Source organism: Brassica napus, chromosome C9 (assembly GCF_020379485.1).
Source record: "Brassica napus cultivar Da-Ae chromosome C9, Da-Ae, whole genome shotgun sequence".
Lineage (NCBI taxonomy): Eukaryota > Viridiplantae > Streptophyta > Magnoliopsida > Brassicales > Brassicaceae > Brassica > Brassica napus.
Genome location: NC_063452.1, coordinates 18167267 through 18191970, shown reverse-complemented (window position 1 = coordinate 18191970; position 24704 = coordinate 18167267). Strand labels below are relative to the sequence as shown.

General features: G+C 31.4%; 2 protein-coding genes and 5 non-coding genes across 10 annotated transcripts in view; 1 reads left to right on the top strand and 6 right to left on the bottom strand.

Annotated features, from left to right (window-relative positions):
- LOC106368609 (aspartic proteinase oryzasin-1-like) overlaps positions 1 to 24704 on the top strand; it is a 54021-nt gene that overhangs the window by 11126 nt on the left and 18191 nt on the right. The gene's annotated exons all lie outside the window — the stretch shown is intronic.
- LOC106368608 (membrane-bound O-acyltransferase gup1-like) lies at positions 493 to 6121 on the bottom strand. 2 transcript variants are annotated; one of them, XM_022712252.2, is made up of 21 exons: positions 5304 to 6121; positions 5080 to 5125; positions 4224 to 4376; positions 4095 to 4139; positions 3842 to 4023; positions 3705 to 3753; positions 3529 to 3632; positions 3377 to 3441; positions 3225 to 3295; positions 2923 to 2982; positions 2717 to 2833; positions 2505 to 2629; positions 2358 to 2409; positions 2140 to 2202; positions 1753 to 1862; positions 1567 to 1659; positions 1393 to 1474; positions 1169 to 1246; positions 997 to 1072; positions 875 to 924; positions 493 to 773 (listed from the first exon to the last, which is right to left on the bottom strand). In XM_022712252.2, the coding sequence occupies exons 3-21, from the start codon at positions 4353 to 4355 to the stop codon at positions 723 to 725; spliced, it is 1605 nt and encodes a 534-aa protein (XP_022567973.2). In that variant the 5' UTR covers positions 4356 to 4376; positions 5080 to 5125; positions 5304 to 6121; the 3' UTR covers positions 493 to 722. The 2 variants fall into 2 exon arrangements, with proteins under 2 accessions (XP_022567973.2, XP_022567974.2); XM_022712253.2 differs by having other exon boundaries at positions 4095 to 4153; positions 5304 to 6117.
- TRNAY-GUA lies at positions 9658 to 9742 on the bottom strand. Its single transcript is given in 2 exon segments — positions 9658 to 9693; positions 9706 to 9742. It is a non-coding gene; the product is annotated as a tRNA-Tyr (tRNA).
- Positions 11377 to 11461, bottom strand: TRNAY-GUA. Its single transcript is given in 2 exon segments — positions 11377 to 11412; positions 11425 to 11461. It is a non-coding gene; the product is annotated as a tRNA-Tyr (tRNA).
- Positions 13101 to 13185, bottom strand: TRNAY-GUA. Its single transcript is given in 2 exon segments — positions 13101 to 13136; positions 13149 to 13185. It is a non-coding gene; the product is annotated as a tRNA-Tyr (tRNA).
- On the bottom strand, positions 14831 to 14915 carry TRNAY-GUA. Its single transcript is given in 2 exon segments — positions 14831 to 14866; positions 14879 to 14915. It is a non-coding gene; the product is annotated as a tRNA-Tyr (tRNA).
- On the bottom strand, positions 24375 to 24459 carry TRNAY-GUA. The gene is given in 2 exon segments: positions 24375 to 24410; positions 24423 to 24459. It is a non-coding gene; the product is annotated as a tRNA-Tyr (tRNA).

Below are 24704 nucleotides of genomic sequence, written 5' to 3'. Positions count from 1 at the left end.
TAGGGTTTCAAATTAAAAAAAAATATTAAAAATTTTAAAATAAAAATGTTATTTTGGTCATTTTCTTTTTTTAAGATTATTTTTGTGACAAAAACTTGTAAAAAGACTATTTGAGAGAATTGCCAAAAAAAATTTATCATAACATATGTAAAAATTAATAGATTTAACTAATTTTGAATATTCGGATCCTAAACCTGAAAATATATAGCTCTTTGACCCGATTGAATATTTTTTTAATAATAGATTGCGTCCGATCATGAATTTTCGGTGATTTTGAATTTTTAATTTGGAATTGGTTCGGATTTCAGGTATGTTAAAAATGCGAATGCCTAATTTACGCCACCTCTCCTTCGAATTCAAAGGTTTCTCGAAACTACTTGTTATGGCGCCTAAGAAAATGTTTCAAAGAGACTTGGTGTCTTTCAATTGTCGTTTTGAGATCATGTGGGTGCCTTGGAGACAAAATTTCAGCTGCACAGAACTCCACCTACGTATGGCAAGTCTTGATGATTGTTTGTGATTGATGAATGTGGAGTTAGACATGACAGCAAAAGAAAGAAAAAAGCCCTTTGCAAAAGTTGATTTTGTTTTGCAATCTTTCAGCAAGGAAAAACACAGTTTCTTACTCCAACCAAATTTTATTTTGTGCAACTTACTCCAACCAAAACTTGACACAAATTATACCTAACAATCAACAATGAAACTACATCTCCTTGCTTTGGCTACCTCGGGCGATGTACCCCACTTCTCAAGTCCTTGATGTGAAACATCAGCTGCAAAAAGAAACAAAAGTAACGTTGGCGCTTGGCAACTTTCAAACTATAATATCAAGCTCTATGAAACGAAGAAACAATCATTTATATGCATTAGTTACCTTTGTACCCACGTAAAAGCTAAAGAACACCCCGCCTAGAACAGGTAATCCTACGATATCAAGTGGATATACATTAACGCAAAGAACGTAAACAAGGAATGAAAACCGCTGTCCTTTCATACCTTCTTTACTAAGAAAGCTGGAGACAAACAAGCTTAGACCTGATGGTCCGATGACATAGCCAGCAAGATTTGCCATCTGCAAAATTGAGAAACTCAAATCTTATTTGTCAGCATCAATATAGAGCCAAACTACAACCAAATGGACTAAGAGTATTCAGAAAATGATATTTACCATGAGGCATGTGATTGTCACAGCGCCAGACAACGCCTTGAGTTCACGAAGGAGAAACTCTCCAAAAGCACTCTGAACCTGCAACAGCGCTTATCGAGTTTAACTACACTTTCCATGGAAAGGAACTCTAAACTTCAAAGGAATTAAGGAGGTTTTTATTCGCCTTTGGACACATAATGATAGGCTCCCAAGAGAGTGAATAAAACACTCGTTGTTTAACTGACCTTAATTGCATTGGATGCTGATTTCAGCAACATTTCTGGCATGAAGAATAAACATGTTAACCATGCCCACGAAAGAAGCTTCCTGGTTGCAAACGAAACAATCAACCACATGAGAAGTTAAATAGAATAGTTCATTCAACCCAAAGGAATCATACGAAGGCCACAGATAATTACCATTCTAAATCATGCCACACGGCAACAAATGTGAATACAACCCACACATTCAGAAACTTTCTTCGTGATCCACCCAGAGGAATATACATATACCTAAATGGAAGTTGTTAACGTACTCTTCACAAGATGACATTAAAAGAAAATGATGTAGCGATGCTCTGAGTTGAAAGGGTTAACTATTCTCACCTGATAAGCCACCTATTAAACGATGCATGCCAGGTTTTCCAGAATGTTTCCAGGCTATAGCAATTATTAATGCAATTCGGCATGTTCTCAACAGTTTCAATGCCATTCACCTAAAAGAAAATGGTTTACAGTTGTCACATATCAGAACCTTTTCAATCCTCTTTTATGTTCTTTGAGTTCCTTTTGATATATGATAATTTTGTATTCTGTGATGCCCGGAATTTCTAGCTTATAGTGGACAATTTGGCTATTGAAAATTCATTGAGCAGAACGTATACGTGATTTTTAACTAACCTACGACTACAGAACTATTGTTACCAACAACGATCTTAGAATAATAAAATGATATCTAGACTGGGTGTGCCTTTGAAATTTAGAGGAGCATACCAAAGACCAGAAGCGGAAATATCTCCATAAAAGAAGGAACTTGAGCCACATGAAGTTTAGCACCTATAGAAGCACAAAGAGCTATACAGATCAGTATTGTATTGAACATTGTTTTTCTCCACAAAACAAAGTTATCGCCTCTTGAGACGATATTAAATTGTCTAGTAAAAAGTAGTTTTGCTTTGCTAAACAAAAACATATTATCAATAATCTCTTACTCCGTATCCGATGATAAATATTTCCACAGGAGATAATTCTCTCCACAGACCACTGTCATAAGATGCAAAGATATTATCAGCTTGTAAAGCTAAGATATAAAAAAAAAAATATGTCTAATTTTGACGCTAATTCTGAAAGGGTTTCACCTGATCACAAAGGCATTGTAATAGAAGAATTGCGTCATAAGTTCCATCAGCAAAAAGCTGAATAACCAACGCAATCCATATCGTGCAACATCTTTCACTGAATGAGTATTCTGTGGCACATCTAGCTGTACAAAACACCGACTTGTAGTGAGAGCTCATGAAGACAATACTTATGAAAAAAAATACAGTGAAGGCATAACAAAGCCACATACCTGAGAGGCAAAGGCATTGAAGCTTATGATTGGCCCCGCAAGGTACAAGGGGGCATAGACCAAATAACAAAGGTATAAAGAAAAACTGCAGCTGCTGTCACTTGCTATATCTTTCTCCTATCAAATTTTACCACGTAAGAGATTAGTAGTGCAATAGCAAAAGAACATAAATGATAGAACTGAAAGGCTGGTGCCATGTAGCCAACCTGTCGAACTACGTAGCAAGTCTTCCCCAACTTACATAACGAGCAGCGCGTTACGTGTTTCTGCAGTAATAAAATTGAGAAATAAGAGATAGCTACACTATACGCTGTAGACAGTTGCTCAGGGAAATACTATAGACGCGCAAATTAACAGATAGAACAAGAGAAAACAATTAGCAAATGAGAATACACCGGCTCTTGTCTATAGGCTTGGAGACCAAAACTAATGAGAGACGACTATGTCTTCCTATCTAACATTCTCCATTCTCTCTTACAAAAGAGCCGAGTCATGAAAGGGAACTCACCTCCAGATCAAAATGAGAATCCAGTTGACCCCAGTGATAATCATATCCAAAACTTATCATGCGCAGAACGACTGCATCAAAATTATATAGGAGTGAAACTGTGTTTTTTCAACATAACAAGCTAGAGATATTTTCTAGGATAAAACAAATACCAAAGTTAAAGCATATATGCCATCTGAACGTGCCCCTAAAGTTGTCCAGGTACTCAAACTGTGGCCTTGGATAAAGAGAAAAAAAAAACAAAGTGTTTGCAATTAGCGCAACCAGAATGAACAAGAAACCAACGTTACTGTACAAGACTCACCCGAAAATGGAGAAGGAATAGCCTTCATAAATACGATTGCACAAGAGGAAGAATAAGTTGAAAGCCCAAAGCATGAAAGGAAAGAACTTTTTCCGCGCAAAAACCTGCACTTATGTTAATAGACAGTTAAAACTATTGACATGCCCAAGCATAAGATTTCAAGGCTAGGAACATACCTTAACAAGGAGGAAATTAGCTGTTGCGATGGAGAGAATGAAAATGACGCTGAAAGGAAAATACAGAAGCAACTTAGCTTAGATTAATATAGAATGTGATGCTTGGAGGCAAAAGAAAGAGATGGAATCAGTATTACCAAGCTCCATGTAAGTAAGTCAAGTATACAAGTGACAAGAAAAGCCACAAGATGGTCATTCCTTTGGCTTTCAATTTGAAAAGAGACCTAGATCCATTTGCAATCACGGTGAAAACAGCGAAAACGAAACTGAGAATTGGCAAGTTTCCGCGGAAGTTCCTCCATTGAGCATCGGATACATCCTACAATCAAAACAGGAAATGAAGCTTATAGATTCACAAAAAAAACGGAAAACAAGGAATAAGATGATTACATTGCGTCGACTAGGGATGAGCCAGCCAGGAGCTAAACCGCGGAGCTTCAAGTAATGATCTAAAATTGCATCACCAAATCACATGAATGGGACCCTAAAATTGATCGCTGTGGGAAAATGGAGGTTTACCGTGAGAGAGACGAAGGGATATCCGTAGAGCATAGGCGTAGAAAGCGACGGCGTAGAAGAGTATAACAAGAAGCTCTCTCTGTTTCCATTTTGCGTACCGATCCATGACTGATCTAGCTGGGTTTTTGACATTTCTTTCAACTGAACTTGCGTCTACGAGAGAACATAAACAAGCTGAAATAAAACTGACAAAGACAAAGGCACAAAGAGCCAAACATAATAGACGTTTCAGACACAGAGAAAGAAAAGTTCCAGAGATCAAACTAAGTCGACCTTTCAAGACAACCAAAAGATACTCTGTTTTGAAACAAAGCTATCAAGAAAACCACAACATTCATACACAACTAACGAGATTCAAATTTTCTAAAGCCTTGAGACCATAAACACCAAAGTTCACAAACAACTAAAGCAGTTTACAGTCTGCTTAGATAAAGAGAACACACGCAAGCTGTTAAAACACACCAAGTGAACAACCTGCGTCTGCAACAACATAATAAGAGACCAGTCTGAGACTACACAATACACCAGGTACAAAAAAAGTCATAAGTAATCAGCTTAAAAATTCCATAACACACGCAAAAAACCCTCAACGTAACGAGTATATTATTAAGGAAACATGTGAACTAACATTCAAATGGGTTCTTTAAAGCAAAACAAGAAAGGGACTAAACACAATCATTACATGGATGATCCCAAACAAAAAGTATATGTCTTAGCTAAGTGAAAGTGGGAGTAAAAGAAGTTTCTTCACCTCAAGAGATTCAGCATTGTAAAAGAAATGCACAGAGAGCTAAAGCAGTTTACAGGTTACACACCAAAGTGTAAGCTATTATAAGAGAGGTGGAAAAGGACTAACCTTGAAGAACTAATACCCAGCTCTTAGACTCAGTTCCACTGGTAATCTGTTCAAAATCAAATCCAAAATCATAAAATTCACAGCTGACCCAATACAAAATCAAGTCCAGAGTTCATTGATAACACCATTACATTGTCAAAACTCAAAAGCGGACATCTACTGATCTAAGCAAGGACTCATCTACAACATCTAAGAGAAGATAACCTAGAAGATCGACAGATCACCTTCGATTTCGTTTTCGTTTTCAGAAGATAGATGTGAGAGGCCTTCGATTTCGGTTCAGAACAAACCCCTAGCCTTCGATTTCGTTTTCGTCTTCATAAAAACATATGGCCTTTGATTTCGATTTAGAACAAACCCAGCAACCTTCGATTTTGATTCAGAATGGCCTTTACTCTCTGTAGGGAAACCAGATTTTTAACCCTTTTACCATTTTACACACAGAAACCAAAATCCATATTTTGCGGGTACTTTTTTTTTCTTTTTTTTTTGCTGTTAACAAGTTAGTTATTTTCATATATAAAATCACTTCAACAATTTTATTAAACAAATAAAAACTCACAAAAACTAATTATTTTCTAAAATCAAGTTATTGGAGTTTTGTTAGTTAAATTATTTCCATAATGCTTTAAATCAATATTTTGTATCATAAAGTATAGCAAAGTTTATGAAATTTGTTAGTTATAAGTATTATCTATTTATTACACTAGAATTTAATTTTGTATTATGAAAATCCAGGTTTATTTTATACTAATTAAATTACATAAATTTTATACAGCATGTGAAACATATAAAAATATATTTAAATTTTATTTAGTATGTTTAAATAATAAACTAACTATCAATTGCGCACTGTTTAATATGTGTATAATTAAATAGAACTTTAAAATATAACTATTAATATATTTTCTACAATATTTGAATTATAGAACATTTTCAAAATAAAAATTACTTTTTTTTTGTTTTAAACTTTAATTATTAATTATGTGTTGTCTTTTTTTGAACCCCATGGATTATGTATTTTCATATATATATACATACAACAATACAAAAAAATATATATATTGAATTATATTTTTATTTTAAAATAATTTTATTAAATTAATAAATATATTTTAATTTGTAATATTTTGTATTATTTGTTGTTTTCATAGTAAGTAATAAGGGGAATTTGCCAAATATGACTCACTTTTAACCACAAACCTATACCCAAACTTGAATCAAATGCAAAACTAATCTAAAAAACTTGTGAAATTACGGTCAACCCCTTGTGACCAAACAATAAAACAGAAGTTATTTTTACGAATATAGCCCCAGTAAGTCGTCTGAGTCGTCAAAGATGCTACAAGTCTTATAGACGACTTCTATTAGATGAATCAAGTAAGTCGTCTGGTGTAATTGATCTTAAAAATAATTTTTAAATTTAAAAAAAATATTTTGACAAATGAAAAATTAAAATCATGTAATTATAAACAGTTTTAAGTAATGTAAATTAAGATATAATAAAAATGAATAGTTTTCGGCATAGATGAGTGAAAGTAGTTAATCATGATATTCTTTGGTTTTAGGGTTTGACAACATATGTTGTAGTATTATATGTATTCTTACAGTTAGATTTTGGAAAGCTTGAAAGTTTTTTTGAAAAATTAAAATTTTACCTATAAGTGTTTATTTTTGTGTAAAGTAAACACTTTTGAAGATTAATTTGATTTTATGAAGTTTTTAGTTAGTTAATTAAGTTTAGGGGTTATGTTTAGGGTCTAGGCGACTAACTTGCAAGTCGTCTGGTGAATAATTTAAAACAGACGACTTACATGTAAGTCGTCCAAATATTCCCGCCTAAATTTTTTCTAAAAATTATTTTTCCGCATAAATAATTTAAACCAGACGACTTACTTGTAAGTCGTCTGTGAAGTCTTCTATTTTAGTTTCCAACTAAAAATATTTTAATTTCCCGCTAAAAATATTAAAGTCTTCTGGGTGACTTACAAGTAAGTCGTCTAGGAAGTCGTCTGAATCAAAAATATTTAGCGTAATTGGGTTTTTTGTCTCCCTATATAAAGAAAAATTTACAAATTCTCTCTCCTCCTCTCAAATGGCTGCAATAAAAATGTAATGTTCATCATTCTGAAACTCTTCAACCTCTCTCTAATCTCTTAGAACTTATAAACACTAAGCTTTATATCAATTTATTGTTTTTGTCTCATGTCTTCCTCACTAATTTATCTTGTTTTTGCAGGTTTGTAGATTAATATATATAACCCTCTCAAACATTATTTTTGATTTTTTTTTTTGGGAGAAGTAGATTATTGTAATTAAAGGATATTTTAAAATTTGACCAACAGAAGAATGTATCAATAGTCCAAAAATTTATAATCTAAACATCCAAACTCTACACATTTCCAAACATTAATATTTTTTTCTAGGTATTTTTTTTTATTCCATTACAAACAATTTCTATCACCAAGTTAAGTAGAATGGTAGAAATAATATTTAGGATAGCATGATTGATTATATAAATAAAAATGTCTAGATAAGTTCATGCAAGAAAATGGCAGAGAACTTCCACTACCCTTAAGACAACATTAAAAACTGATAGGCACATGCAACAATCTTGCAAATTGAATTTTATATACATTTTACATATTCATTTTGTGCTATAGTTTTCGTTTTTGAATATAGATAATAGGCTAATTCTTAGAAATTACTTTTTAAAGTTCACTTTAGCACATTCAGTATTGAAAAAATAAGACACCAAAAAGATGAAATTTAGCTGCATAACGTTCAATTTATGATATAATTACAAAATTCAGTTTTCTGACACATAACGTCAAAATCAAAATGAGATATTCTTGACTAAAATATTTCCGACCTACCGGATTCGAACCAGTGACCTAAGGATATTCTGCAACTACTACAGTCCTACGCTCTACCAACTGAGCTAAGGTCGGATGTATACAACATTTCATACATGTGTACATTCTACATATAGATTATTGATACACAATAATGTACATATTGTTTGCTCATTTAAATAATTATATAGTTTATGCATAACAAAATAATAAAAAATCCATAATATAATACATATTTCCCAGTCCATTGTAGCAGTAGCAAAAAATTAGAAGAAACTAATTCACAAAATCTTGCGGGGACTATTTGAACTGGTGGTTCAATAGCCCTCGATTTTTATCTGACACTCGATAATCATTTTTCTATAACAAACTTTTTTATTTCTTCAATTTTTTTATATACATAGACAAGGTAACTTATACTATGTTCATTCAAAATTGTTGATCTTGGAGAAAAATATTGCTAAATCCAGAAAGTTCGAGAAATTTTCCTTAACTAAAAAGGCATTCAAACCACAGATTAAACATCTTTCTAATTTTTTTATAAAAATTGCTAATTTTAAATGAAATTTCTAATTAATTTTAAGTCAGTCCACCCTATTTTCTGAAACAAACCTAATTTTTTTATATACTCCTAATACGGAATATATGTTATTAGACATGTGCATATGCGTAATATTATTAAAATACTCTGAAAAATAAAATTAGTTATCAAAGAAAAATAGTTGCGACCTAAGGAATTTTTGCTTAAAAAAATTCCCTCCGCTCTACCGACTGAGCTAAAGTCGGCATTCTAATAAGATAGATTAGATAAGGACATGCTTGTTTGGTTACTCATTTTTGAGTATAATAGGAAGAACATAAAAATGATTGTTAATTGTTTGTATCTCGATATGTTTTGTATCATTTTTTAATTTACCTAACTGTAATAAGTAAACCAACATAAGAAAAATAATTAAAAATAGTGGTAGTTTCTAAGAAACAAACGTTTCTCAAAAGCGTGAACGGCATGATTCAAACCTGTGCGGGCAAAGCCCACATGATTTCTAATCATGCCCGATAACCACTCCGGCAAGTCCATTTTAATAATTAACTGAAACATTGTTCTATTGTAGATTAATATATATAACCCTCTCAAACAATATTTTTGATTTTTTTTTCGGAGAGGTAGATTATTGTAATTAAAGGATATTTTAAAATTTGACAAACAGAAGAATGTATCAATAGTCCAAAAATTTATAATCTAAACATCCAAGCTCTACACATTTCCAAACATTAATATTTTTTGCTAGGTATTTTTTTATTCTATTACAAACAATTTCTATCACCAACTTTAGTAAAATGGTAGAAATAATATTTAGGATAGCATGATTGATTATATAAATAAAAATGTCTAGATAAGTTCATGCAAGAAAATGGCAGAGAACTTCCACTACCCTTAAGACAACATTAAAAACTGATTGGCACATGCAACAATCTTGCAAATTGAATTTTATATTTTACATATTCATTTTGTGCTATAGCTTTCGTTTTTGAATATAGATAATAGGCTAATTCTTAGAAATTACTTTTTAAAGTTCACTTTAGCACATTCAGTATTGAAAAAATAAGACACCAAAAAGATGAAATTTAGCTGCATAACGTTCAATTTATGATATAATTACAAAATTCAGTTTTCTGACATATAACGTCAAAATCAAAATGAGATATTCTTGACTAAAATATTTCCGACCTACCGGATTCGAACCAGTGACCTAAGGATATTCTGCAACTACTACAGTCCTCCACTCTACCAACTGAGCTAAGGTCGGATGTATACAACATTTCATACATGTGTACATTCTACATATAGATTATTGATACACAAAAATGTACATATTGTTTGCTCATTTAAATAATTATATAGTTTATGCATAACAAAATAATAAAAAATCCATAATATAATACATATTTCCCAGTCCATTGTAGCAGTAGCAAAAAATTAGAAGAAACTAATTCACAAAATCTTGCGGGGACTATTTGAACTGGTCGTTCAATAGTCCTCGATTTTTATCTGACACTCGATAATCATTTTTCTATAACGAAACTTTTTTATTTCTTCAATTTTTTTATAAACATAGACAAGGTGACTTCTACTATGTTTTTTGAAAATTGTTGATCTTGGAGAAAAATATTGCTAAATCCAGAAAGTTCGAGAAATTTTCCTTAACTAAAAAAGGCATTCAAACCACAGATTAAACATCTTTCTAATTTCTTATAAACATTATTTAATTTTAAATGATATTTCAAATTATTTTTAAGTCAGTCCACCCTATTTTCTGAAACAAACCTAAGTTTGTTATATACTCCTATTACGGAATATATGTTATTAGACATGTGCATATGCGTAATATTATTAAAATACTATGGAAAATAAAATTAGTAATAAAAGAAAAATAGTTGCGAACTAAGGAATTTCTGCTTAAAAAAATTTTCTCCGCTCTACCGACTGAGCTAAAGTCGGCATTCGAATAAGATATATTAGATAAGGACATGCTTGTTTGATTACTCATATTTTAGTATAATAGGAAGAACATAAAAATGATTGTTAATTGTTTGTATCTCAAAATATTTTGAAACATTTCTTAATTTACCAAACTGTAATAAGTAAACTAACATAAGAAAAATAATTAAAAATAGTGGTAGTTTCTAAGAAAAAAACGTTTGTCAAAAGCGTGAATGGCATGATTCAAACCTGTGCGGGCAAAGCCCACATGATTTCTAGTCATGCCCGATAACCACTCCGGCACGTCCATTTTAATAATTAACTGAAACATTGTTCTATTGTAGATTAATATATATAACCCTCTCAAACATTATTTTTGATTTTTTTTTGGGAGAGGTAGATTATTGTAATTAAAGGATATTTTAAAATTTGACCAACAGAAGAATGTGTTAATAGTCCAAAAATTTATAATCTAAACATCCAAGCTCTACACATTTCCAAACATTAATATTTTTTGCTAGGTATTTTTTTTATTCCATTACAAACAATTTCTATCACCAACTTTAGTAAAATGGTAGAAATAATATTTAGGATAGCATGATTGATTATATAAATAAAATTGTCTATGTAAATTCATGCAAGAAAATGGCAGAGAACTTCCACAACCCTAAGACAACATTAAAAACTGATTGGCACATGCAACAATCTTGCAAACTGAATTTTAAATACATTTTACATATTCATTTTGTGCTATAGTTTTCGTGTTTGAATATAGATAATAGGCTAACTCTTAGAAATTACTTTTTAATGTTCATTTTAGAACATTCAGTATTGAAAATAATAAGACAACAAAAAGATGAAATTTAGCTGCATAACGTTCAATTTATGATATAATTACAAAATTCTGTTTTCTGACACATAACGTCAAAATCAAAATGAAATATTCTTGACTAAAATATTTCCGACCTACCGGATTCGAACCAGTGACCTAAGGATATTCTGCAACTACTACAGTCCTCCGCTCTACCAACTGAGCTAAGGTCGGATGTATACAACATTTCATACATGTTTACATTCTACGTATAGATTATTGATACACAATAATGTACATATTGTTTGCTCATTTAAATAATTATATAGTTTATGCATAACAAAATAATAAAAAATCCAAAATATAATACATATTTCCCAGTCCATTGTAGCTGTAGCAAAAAATTAGAAGAAACTAATTCACAAAATCTTGCGGGGACTATTTGAACTGGTCGTTCAATAGTCCTCGATTTTTATCCGACACTTGATAATAATTTTTTCTATGACAAAACTTTTTTATTTCTTCAATTTTTTTATAAACATAGACAAGGTAACTTATACTATGTTCTTTGAAAATTGTTGATCTTGGGGAAAAATATTGCTAAATCCAGAAAGTTCGAGAAATTTTCCATAACTAAAAAAAGCATTCAAACCACAGATTAAACATCTTTCTAATTTTTTATAAACATTGTTTAATTTTAAATGATATTTCAAATTATTTTTAAGTCAGTCCACCTTATTTTCTGAAACAAAACTAATTTTTTTATATACTCCTAATACGGAATATACATTATTAGACATGTGCATATGCGTAATATTATTTAAATACTCTGAAAAATAAAATTAGTAATAAAAGAAAAATAGTTGTGACCTAAGGAATTTTTGCTTAAAAAAATTCCCTCCGCTCTACCGACTGAGCTAAAGTCGGCATTCTAATAAGATAGCTTAGATAACGACCTGCTTGTTTGGTTACTCATTTTTGAGTATAATAGGAAGAACATAAAAATGATTGTTAATTGTTTGTATCTCGATATGTTTTGTAACATTTTTTAATTTACCTAACTGTAATAAGTAAACTAACATAAGAAAAATAATTAAAAATAGTGGTAGTTTCTAAGAAAAAAACGTTTCTCAAAAGCGTGAACGGCATGATTCAAACCTGTGCGGGCAAAGCCCACATGATTTCTAGTCATGCCCGATAACCACTCCGGCACGTCCATTTTAATAATTAACTGAAACATTGTTCAATTGTAGATTAATATATATAACCTTCTTAAACATTATTTTTGATTTTTTTTTGGGAGAAGTAGATTATTGTAATTAAAGGATATTTTAAAATTTTACCAACAGAAGAATGTATCAATAGTCCAAAAATTTATAATCTAAACATCCAAACTCTACACATTTCCAAACATTAATATTTTTTGCTAGGTATTTTTTTTTTATTCCATTACAAACAATTTCTATCACCAAGTTAAGTAGAATGGTAGAAATAATATTTAGGATAGCATGATTTATTATATAAATAAAAATGTCTAGATAAGTTCATGCAAGAAAATGGCAGAGAACTTCCACTACCCTTAAGACAACATTAAAAACTGATTGGCACCTGCAACAATCTTGCAAATTGAATTTTATATACATTTTACATACTCATTTTGTGCTATAGTTTTTCGTTTTTGAATATAGATAATAGGCTAATTCTTAGAAATTACTTTTTAAAGTTCACTTTAGCACATTCAGTATTGAAAAAAATAAGACACCAAAAAGATGAAATTTAGCTGCATAACGTTCACTTTATGATATAATTACAAAATTATGTTTTCTGACACATAACGTCAAAATCAAAATGAGATATTCTTGACTAAAATATTTCCGACCTACCGGATTCGAACCAGTGACCTAAGGATATTCTGCAACTACTACAGTCCTCCGCTCTACCAACTGAGCTAAGGTCGGATGTATACAACATTTCATACATGTGTACATTCTACATATAGATTATTGATACACAATAATGTACATATTGTTTGCTCATTTAAATAATTATATAGTTTATGCATAACAAAATAATAAAAAATCCATAATATAATACATATTTCCCAGTCCATTGTAGCAGTAGCAAAAAATTAGAAGAAACTAATTCACAAAATCTTGCGGGGACTATTTGAACTGGTGGTTCAATAGTCCTCGATTTTTATCTGACACTCGATAATCATTTTTCTATAACGAAACTTTTTTATTTCTTCAATTTTTTTATAAACATAGACAAGGTAACTTATACTATTTTCTTTGAAAATTGTTGATCTTGGAGAAAAATATTGCTAAATCCAGAAAGTTTGAGAAATTTTCCTTAACTAAAAAAGGCATTCAAACCACAGATTAAACATCTTTCTAAATTCTTATAAACATTGTTTAATTTTAAATGATATTTCAAATTATTTTTAAGTCAGTCCACCCTATTTTCTGAAACAAACCTAAGTTTGTTATATACTCCTATTACGGAATATACGTTATTAGACATGTGCATATGCGTAATATTATTAAAATACTATGGAAAATAAAATTAGTAATAAAAGAAAAATAGTTGCGACCAAAGGAATTTCTGCGTAAAAAAATTCCTTCCGCTCTACCGACTGAGCTAAAGTCGGCATTCTAATAACATAGATTAGATAAGGACATGCTTGTTTGATTACTCATTTTTGAGTATAATAGGAAGAACATAAAAATGATTGTTAATTGTTTGTATCTCAAAATATTTTGAAACATTTTTTAATTTACCAAACTGTAATAAGTAAACCAACATAAGAAAAATAATTAAAAATAGTGGTAGTTTCTAAGAAAAAAACGTTTCTCAAAAGCGTGAACGGCATGATTCAAACCTGTGCGGGCAAAGCCCACATGATTTCTAGTCATGCCCGATAACCACTCCGGAACCACTCCGGAACGTCCATTTTAATAATTAACTGAAACATTGTTCTATTGTAGATTAATATATATAACCCTCTCAAACATTATTTTTGATTTTTTTTTTGGGTGAGGTAGATTATTGTAATTAAAGGATATTTTAAAATTTGACCAACAGAAGAATGTATCATTAGTCCAAAAATTTATAATCTAAACATCCAAGCTCTACACATTTCCAAACATTAATATTTTTTGCTAGGTATTTTTTTATTCCATTACAAACAATTTCTATCACCAACTTTAGTAAAATGGTAGAAATAATATTTAGGATAGCATGATTGATTATATAAATAAAAATGTCTAGATAAGTTCATGCAAGAAAATGGGCGAGAACTTCCACTACCCTTAAGACAACATTAAAAACTGATTGGCACATGCAACAATCTTGCAAATTGAATTTTATATACATTTTACATATTCATTTTGTGCTATAGTTTTCGTTTTTGAATATAGATAATAGGCTAATTCTTAGAAATTACTTTTTAAAGTTCACTTTAGCACATTCAGTATTGAAAAAATAAGACAGCAAAAATATGAAATTTAGCTGCATAACGTTCAATTTATGATATAATTACAAAATTCAGTTTTCTGACACATAACGTCAAAATCAAAATGAGATATTCTTGACTAAAATATTTCCGACCTACCGGATTCGAACCAGTGACCTAAGGATATTCTGCAACTACTACAGTCCTCCGCTCTACCAACTGAGCTAAGGTCGGATGTATACAACATTTCATACATGTGTACATTCTACATATAGATTATTGATACACAATAATGTACATTTTGTTTGCTCATTTAAATAATTATATAGTTTATGCATAACAAAATAATAAAAAATCCATAATATAATACATATTTCCCAGTCCATTGTAGCAGTAGCAAAAAATTAGAAGAAACTAATTCACAAAATCTTGCGGGGACTATTTGAACTGGTCGTTCAATAGTCCTCGATTTTTATCTGACACTCGATAATCATTTTTCTATAACGAAACTTTTTTATTTCTTCAATTTTTTTATAAACATAGACAAGGTAACTTCTACTATGTTTTTTGAAAATTGTTGATCTTGGAGAAAAATATTGCTAAATCCAGAAAGTTCGAGAAATTTTCCTTAACTAAAAAAGGCATTCAAACCACAGATTAAACATCTTTCTAATTTCTTATAAACATTGTTTAATTTTAAATGATATTTCAAATTATTTTTAAGTCAGTCCACCCTATTTTCTGAAATAAACCTAAGTTTGTTATATACTCCTATTACGGAATATACGTTATTAGACATGTGCATATGCGTAATATTATTAAAATACTATGGAAAATAAAATTAATAATAAAAGAAAAATAGTTGCGACCTAAGGAATTTCTGCTTAAAAAAATTCTCTCCGCTCTACCGACTGAGCTAAAGTCGGCATTCTAATAAGATAGATTAGATAAGGACATGCTTGTTTGATTACTCATTTTTGAGTATAATAGGAAGAACATAAAAATGATTGTTAATTGTTTGTATCTCAAAATATTTTGAAACATTTTTTAATTTACCAAACTGTAATAAGTAAACTAACATAAGAAAAATAATTAAAAATAGTGGTAGTTTCTAAGAAAAAAGAGTGAACGGCATGATTCAAATCTGTGCGGGCAAAGCCCACATGATTTCTAGTCATGCCCGATAACCACTCCGGCACGTCCATTTTAATAATTAACTGAAACATTGTTCTATTGTAGATTAATATATATAACCCTCTCAAACATTATTTTTGATTTTTTTTTTGGGAGAGGTAGATTAATGTAATTAAAGTATATTTTAAAATTTGACCAACAGAAGAATGTATCAATAGTCCAAAAATTTATAATCTAAACATCCAAGCTCTACACATTTCCAAACATTAATATTTTTTGCTAGGTATTTTTTTTATTCCATTACAAACAATTTCTATCACCAACTTTAGTAAAATGGTAGAAATAATATTTAGGATAGCATGATTGATTATATAAATAAAAATGTCTAGATAAGTTCATGCAAGAAAATGGCAGAGAACTTCCACTACCCTTAAGACAACATTAAAAACTGATTGGCACATGCAACAATCTTGCAAATTGAATTTTATATACATTTTACATATTCATTTTGTGCTATAGTTTTCGTTTTTGAATATAGATAATAGGCTAATTCTTAGAAATTACTTTTTAAAGTTCACTTTAGCACATTCAGTATTGAAAAAATAAGACACCAAAAAGATGAAATTTAGCTGCATAACGTTCAATTTATGATATAATTACAAAATTCAGTTTTCTGACACATAACGTCAAAATCAAAATGAGATATTCTTGACTAAAATATTTCCGACCTACCGGATTCGAACCAGTGACCTAAGGATATTCTGCAACTACTACAGTCCTCCGCTCTACCAACTGAGCTAAGGTAGGATGTATACAACATTTCATACATGTGTACATTCAACGTATAGAGTATTGATACACAATAATGTACATATTGTTTGCTCATTTAAATAATTATATAGTTTATGCATAACAAAATGATAAAAAATCCAAAATATAATACATATTTCCCAGTCCATTGTAGCAGTAGCAAAAAATTAGAAGAAACTAATTCACAAAATCTTGCGGGGACTATTTGAACTGGTCGTTCAATAGTCCTCGATTTTTATCCGACACTCGATAATCATTTTTCTATAACGAAACTTTTTTATTTCTTCAATTTTTTTATAAACATAGACAAGGTAACTTATACTATGTTCTTTCAAAATTGTTGATCTTGGAGAAAAATATTGCTAAATCCAGAAAGTTCGAGAAATTTTCCTTAACTAAAGAAGGCATTCAAACCACAGATTAAACATCTTTCTAATTTTTTATAAACATTGTTTAATTTTAAATGAAATTTCAAATTATTTTTAAGTCAGTCCACCCTATTTTTTGAAACAAAACTAATTTTGTTATATACTCCTAATACGGAATATACGTTATTAGACATGTGCATATGCATAATATTATTAAAATACTCTGAAAAATAAAATTAGTAATAAAAGAAAAATAGTTGTGACCTAAGGAATTTTTGCTTAAAAAAATTCCCTCCGCCCTACCGACTGAGCTAAAGTCGGCATTCTAATAAGATAGATTAGATAAGGACATGCTTGTTTGGTTACTCATTTTTGAGTATAATAGGAAGAACATAAAAATGATTGTTAATTGTTTGTATCTCGATATGTTTTGTAACATTTTTTAATTTACCTAACTGTAATAAGTAAACTAACATAAGAAAAATAATTAAAAATAGTGGTAGTTTCTAAGAAAAAAACGTTTCTCAAAAGCGTGAACGGCATGATTCAAACCTGTGCGGGCAAAGCCCACATGATTTCTAGTCATGCCCGATAACCACTCCGGCACGTCCATTTTAATAATTAACTGAAACATTTTTCTATTGTAGATTATGTTGTAAATGAAGTGTTGGAGAAATACTTATGTTATCATTACTGTCGACCAGAAGGTCCATATATATACAAGGTATTAGACCGTCATAAGGTTATGTTTATCCTAACAAGATAAGGATAAGGATAAACACTATGTTACAGATATGCATGGAATATATACTAGACAAACACATAGTCTCAGGTTGTCTTTATCATGTCCCGGATTGGGCCTGCAGTACGGGCTAGTCCATGGTCGATCATCATTTGGTTTATAACACTCCCCCTTGATCGACACATCCGGTACAGGTTCGTTGCATGCTTAATGTTGCCTCATTAAAACCTCTCCTGAAAAACCCCAAAACCAATGTGGCAAAATGGGAAACCAAGGACAGGAAAAAGAGTACAACACATGAACTCCCCCAGATGAATGCATCACTGTAGTAGACGCATTCCCATCTGGTATCCGAGTCTTCTTGAACGTTGAAGTTGCCTATGACTTGGTGAAGATGATCAGCTGGATTCTCCTTGAATGAACTTGTAAGTCTTGGATGTTGGTATGTCTTTTGGAACTCCATTAATATGTGGTCAGGATGTACATCTTTGCTGCTGATCACTCCATGTCTTGGTTGAACTGATGGTTCTTCAAACGGTGCTCGGATGGACTTTATAATCTGCAAGATAACTTTACTTGCAGGTCTTTTTTCATGTCCCACGGATTCTCTTTGGTTATATGGCTTTCCCAAAACGTGGACATTCAATATATATTGAGTCATAGACCCAGAACACATACGAACAACTTTACTTCATATCTTTCGTTCATTCGGACTTATATCTCTTCGTATGTGCCAATGGCTTTATCCATTGTAACCAATCATCCTTTATTTTCTTTTGTCGATCCATGTTGAGCTATAGACCTTGTCTATATTCGTTCATAATCATGAGTGTCTAAGGTCATACCATCAATAATTATTTGCTGCAATGAAACTCATCACACAATGAATTTGCATTCATACACTCATGTCCTTTATACATGGTTATCGATCTTTTCTTGCTTTAGCAATGCTTATAATCATTAAGCCACGACCAGACATCCTTCTGGTCACTATCCTGGTTTATGGTTCTCACTTAGACGTGCTGACTTAATCATACACACACACACGGCTATGATTTTTCTACAGACTTTCCATATGTAAAACATAGTCTGTTTAATCAATCGATAACTTGTATTATTGAACCTTTGAACCATTAAACCTTTTTCTCTCAATTAGTCTTTATTATGATCACAAGGAATTATAATATTTTCTGTATGGACTGACTGCACTAAGTAAATACTTAGTCTTTCATATTACTTACAGCTGCTGTATATTACAATCCATAAACAACTTAGGAACAAAGCTTGTTCTATGAGAATTTCTTTCTCATATTTCTATGGTACGTTGATACCTTTATCCAGTGATCCATTTGCTGCTTACTATACCATTATTTCTTTAGTAAATATCCAGACAAAATCAAACTTGATTTTCTGTAGTAGCATCCACCATATAGGAGCATATCTCTTTATAAATTGTTCCTTGGTCCTTGTGAGTATCCTTGTGTAATCAAGCTATACTTGAACGTTGTTTAGAAGGAACATGGACACACTATACCATGTGTTCATGTCTTTTAATCTCACGGAATTTCTTATCTCACAAGATCCATTCACTGGTTTCTTTCTTAGATGGCTTTTCTGTATGTACATGGTTACTACGCCCATCTGTCTTATAATTACTTTGAATTCTTTGAACACCCCCACGTCCCTATATAGGTTTTATGAGTACTCTACGTGGGTTCATGATCCTCAGATTATATCCTTCAAATCCCAAGTACTACAATCTTTTATGAGCTCTTATGTATGTAAATACATCTTTGGTGTTAACACTCTTTATCTTTAGTTTCATACTGTTCCAGACATGATCTAATTAGATTTTGAGATCTTATTATCCAAGACCTTTATACCTTGCAGTTTGACGTCCCAAATTACATGGTCTGGTACCTTAGATGTGTGGTTGCGCAACCTTATTTCTCTGTCTGAACTGGTTTCTCATATGAACTCAGATTTGTACGATTCTGAGCACCTTTCATTACTTTTCGAGGTTCCTTATTATTTGGAACTTATTTGTCTATCTCTAATAGACATTGTAGCAACTTGATTGTGTTTCTTAGACATCTAATTCGTGGTGCTTAAGCTGGTATGACATAGTCATTTTTTCTTTTCGGGTCAGTGTGTCTGGCATATATTTCTGCTAGCTTTTATATTTTTTGATCATATTCTTTTAGAACGTCTAGATCATAATCTTTGGTCTGAGAATCTTGCCAAGACAACTATGGTTGATACCATTATATTTCTCTTTTACTCTTTACTCTTTATCAGCCTGATAACTTTCTCCTTTCAAAGTTGGATAATCAGATTACTATCTTTTGTAATCTGTGTTCTTGGCCACTTGATTAAATCATCCATGTTTGGCACAAGATACATTATAGTTTCGTGGAGGAAGTCTTATTTATCTAATTATATTCCCAATCCTCATCTGAGGTTCCATCTTAAATGGCACACATATATGTGGTGGAATATTCGTATTTTCTTAAGATGGTTTGTGTATATGTCTGGTTTATGACCCTTAATCATTCAGAGGTGGGAATGTCTATGCTCACATGTATGGCCTAATGTAAATCAATATTTATATACATAATGTCCTTAAGCTTTAGGCTGGACGTGGGTGATGTACCATTAGTGAGGGCTTTAAAGCTTTCCAGCCGTGTATATTATGGTTGTAAACCATGGAATCCGAATTTATGATATGATCATGGACTGTGGGTTTTAGTCCTCTCTCCCCCTCATGAACATACTCATAATTTCGTAGTGCTTAGGACAGTGGAGCCTTAATTATTTTAGTGATTTTCCCTTTTGTGTACTTATAACACATTGTGAGATTTTATGGGATCACTTTTGTGCCTTAATTAATTTTTCATCATGTTTTGGATCAAGATGGCTAATCTGGTCATGCCATAAGTGTTTATTTCGTGGTGAACCATACTGGTTACCATGGTTTTATGCCTCTTTCATACTGATCCTTAGCATTGAATAAATCAGTAGATAATATGGGTATAGGCATTCATAATGCTTTTAGGCGATTTATCAAAAATCTGAAAGGAATCGTATTTTCTTTGCTCACTGGTTCAATGTAGAATGTTTTAAATCTTTATAACTCAATGGGTCTGAATAATGTCGTGTCTTTTGCCATTGTCAGTACATTAATTGATTTCAAGTGATTGTAGGAAGGTAAAGTTGAACCTATACAATCAAGATGAAGTTAAATCTATGCGAGAAATCAATCTATCAGTGAACTGACTCATTAGTCTACACCCAACAATTGATTTTATGTGATTGCAGGAAGGTAAAGTTAAACCTATACAATCAAGGTAAAGTTAAACCATGCATGAAATCAACTATCAGTGGACTGATTATCCTTTTATTAAGGTTTTATTTGTTATTTAACCAAGAATCATCAAGCAAGACCAAACAAGATAATATATAAAAACAAAATCGTTTTTATTATTTCAATAACATAAATGAATAACAAATAAATCAAATCAGATATGAAAACATAAAATCAGAATGTCGGAAAATTATTCAATGTATAATCCGACCTCATGGTCCATGAGTGTCCACTCGGAATCCTCCTCAGATCTCTTCTTATCAAATGTGGCTTTATTAGCTTCAGGGATTTTCATCTCACTGTCTAGTACTTCATAATATATCTCCATGATGTCATTAAACCGTTTGATGTTATCCATCATTTTCTGCTTCTTTTGCTCAATGTCTAATAAATATGAGAACATGTCATAATAGGTGGTGAAACCTTTGGCCTGATGTGATAACAACACTTCTTCTGAATGGAATGTGTCACGAGTTTTGTTTAACAAATCCTCGTTTATTACCAATTCACCACATAGTTTAAGACTATAGGTGCTTCTCATAAGATCAGAGTGATAATTGTCCACAGGTTCATAATCTTGGAACCTTAGAGCTTCCCATTTTTTCTTGGATTCGTGCAACAATGGCTCACAGAATCTAGAATTCAAAAATGACCAGAGATTATGAGGATCATTAACATATCCAAACTCGTCTCTTAGGTCCTCACAGAGATGGTGTCGCATAATCATTATGGCTCTGTGTCTTTCACACGCAAGGGTGTCATTGCCATACTTGATGCACTTTCCAAGTCCTCTAGACTTCAAGACGGCTGAAGTGTTTATAGCCCAATCAAGATAATTATTTACAGAGAGATCAAGGGCTTTGTAATCTGAGGGTATGAAACTCGACATCTGAAATCATTATTCAAAACAGGTCTTAATCAAGTAATCTTTTTGAAATTTTTCATGCTTCATATCAATGCCACACACGGACCAAAAGAAAAAAAATTTCTAAATGATGCATTTTCTTAAAACCATACGGTTTAAGGTGTGGATCAATGTATTTTTCAGATTTAAGGTCCTCTTATTTCAAACTCAAGGTTTCAAGGCCTTTAGGGATTCTATCTTAGATGATCAGGAAAATGTTCCATATTTTCTTCATCCCATTGGATCGGATCATTTAGTATAATGATTTTTTTTTCAGTTCAGATCAGATTGCTTGAAAACTATGAATGATCTATATCCCTAACAGTCGAGATTTCATGTTCAGTATGCAATATTAGTATGCAAACAATATGCAATCAAGCAAACCAATTCAATCATGACATCAGGTTAAGGTTTTCAAAAAATATACCATATATTTATTATTATTTTTTTCGAAAAATAATCAAATCAGAAATTATTGTGACTTAAAAAAAATAAATCAGGAAGATTTGATTTATTCAAACAATTTATTATATACTTTTCGATTTAAAAATAAATATATTTTCTCAGATATATCTCTGATATTTCGATTTTAAATATTAAAAAAAAATATTTTTTTCAATCCTAATCAAGTTCTAGTCGTTATCAATCATCAGGAAAACAAATTTCTCAGACAAGAACAGGAGGTAAAACCTCGGATTAATTTATGAAACCATGATCAGATTTTCAAAAAAAATTATGTAACATGCAGTCCCTAACAGTTCTAGTTGACTCAGATCAGATAAGAACATTAAACAGGACAATAATGATAAGTTTAAGCAAGTAACAGTCGGTTTCTTTCAACATATAGCAGTCAGATTTTTTAAAAAAAAATTGTTTAACTTTCAATCCTAAACAGTTCTAGTGTGAAACTATCATCAGGAAAAGTTTTAAACAATTTTAAAATCAATTTCAGATTAAGAACAGGTTCAAAACAAGTTCAGGTTCGAGATTTTAAAGAGTTTATGGTTTCTGGTTTTATTTTATTTGCAGAGACATGTTGCTAAATATAGCTACATGGCTGCGGATGGGGGTATTTAATACTTTATGGGTTTTAGATGAGTTTTCGATGATACCTGAAAACTTTTGATGGGTTGATCGGTCTATCAGTTAGAGATCTTCCTTGTTAGCTGATGGATTGCTCGGAATTATTGTTTTTGTTGCTGCTTGTTGGAATAGGAGACTGGTCTATGGTTGAGAGAGATTTTGGTTTCAGGAACAAATTTTCCGCCTGTATTGTAGCTGAGCGTGGGGGCGCGTCCGAACTCCGATTGATGCGGGGTTAGCGGTGTTGGCTTTGTCTTGTCAAGAGCTTTAATTTGGTATCTGGCTCGTCATCTGGATCCACCGGAGTTGAGGGATACAGCTGTTTGAAGTTTGTCAGGAATTAGGGTTTTTACTGCTCGGATTTATTTCTGGTTTTTAGGGTTAGGATTTATGAGAGCAACGTTGTGCTGATAACGTGTTGTAAATGAAGTGTTGGGGAAATACTTCTGTTATCATTACTGTCGGCCAGAAGGTCCATATATATACAAGGTATTAGACCGTCATAAGGTCATGTTTATCCTAACAAGATAAGGATAAGGATAAACACTATGTTACAGATATACATGAAATATATACTAGACAAACACATAGTCTCTGGTTGTCTTTATCATTTTCCAGATTTGGCCTGCAGTACGGGCTGGTCCATGGTCGATCATCATTTCGTTTATAACAGATTAATATATATAACCTTATCAAACATTATTTTTTATTTTTTTTGGGAGAAGTAGATTATTGTAATTAAAGGATATTTTAAAATCTTACCAACAGAAGAATGTATCAATAGTCCAAAATTTTATAATCTAAACATCCAAACTCTACACATTTCCAAACATTAATATTTTTTGCTAGGTATTTTTTTTATTCCATTACAAACAATTTCTATCACCAACTTAAGTAAAATGGTAGAAATAATATTTAGGATAGCATGATTGATTATATAAATAAAAATGTCTAGATAAGTTCGTGCAAGAAAATGGCAGAGAACTTCCACTACCCTTAAGACAACATTAAAAACTGATTGGCACATGCAACAATCTTGCAAATTGAATTTTATACACATTTTAAATATTCATTTTGTGCTATAGTTTTCGTGTTTGAATATAGATAATAGGCTAACTCTTAGAAATTACTTTTTAATGTTCACTTTAGCACATTCAGTATTGAAAAAATAAGACACCAAATAGATGAAATTTAGCTGCATAACGTTCAATTTATAATATAATTACAAAATTCAGTTTTCTGACACATAACGTCAAAATCAAAATGAAATATTCTTGACTAAAATATTTCCGACCTACCGGATTCGAACCAGTGACCTAAGGATATTCTGCAACTACTACAGTCCTCCGCTCTACCAACTGAGCTAAGGTCGGATGTATACAACATTTCATACATGTGAACATTCTACGTATAGATTATTGATACACAATAATGTACATATTGTTTGCTCATTTAAATAATTATATAGTTTACGCATAAAAAATAAAAAAAAATCCATAATATAATACATATTTTCCAGTCCATTTTAGCAGTAGCAAAAAAATTATAAGAAACTAATTCACAAAATCTTGCGGGGACTATTTGAACTGGTCGTTCAATAGTCCTCCTTTTTTATCTG

Coding starts and splice junctions, on each gene's coding strand:
- LOC106368608 (XM_022712252.2), bottom strand. CDS start 4,355: ATGTCAAAAACCCAGCTAGATCAGTCATGGATCGGTACGCAAAATGGA. Junction 1,475..1,566: donor GTGTGGCATGATTTAGAATG/GTAATTATCTGT, acceptor GTTTGCAACCAG/GAAGCTTCTTTCGTGGGCAT. Junction 1,073..1,168: donor TGACAATCACATGCCTCATG/GTAAATATCATT, acceptor TCAATTTTGCAG/ATGGCAAATCTTGCTGGCTA.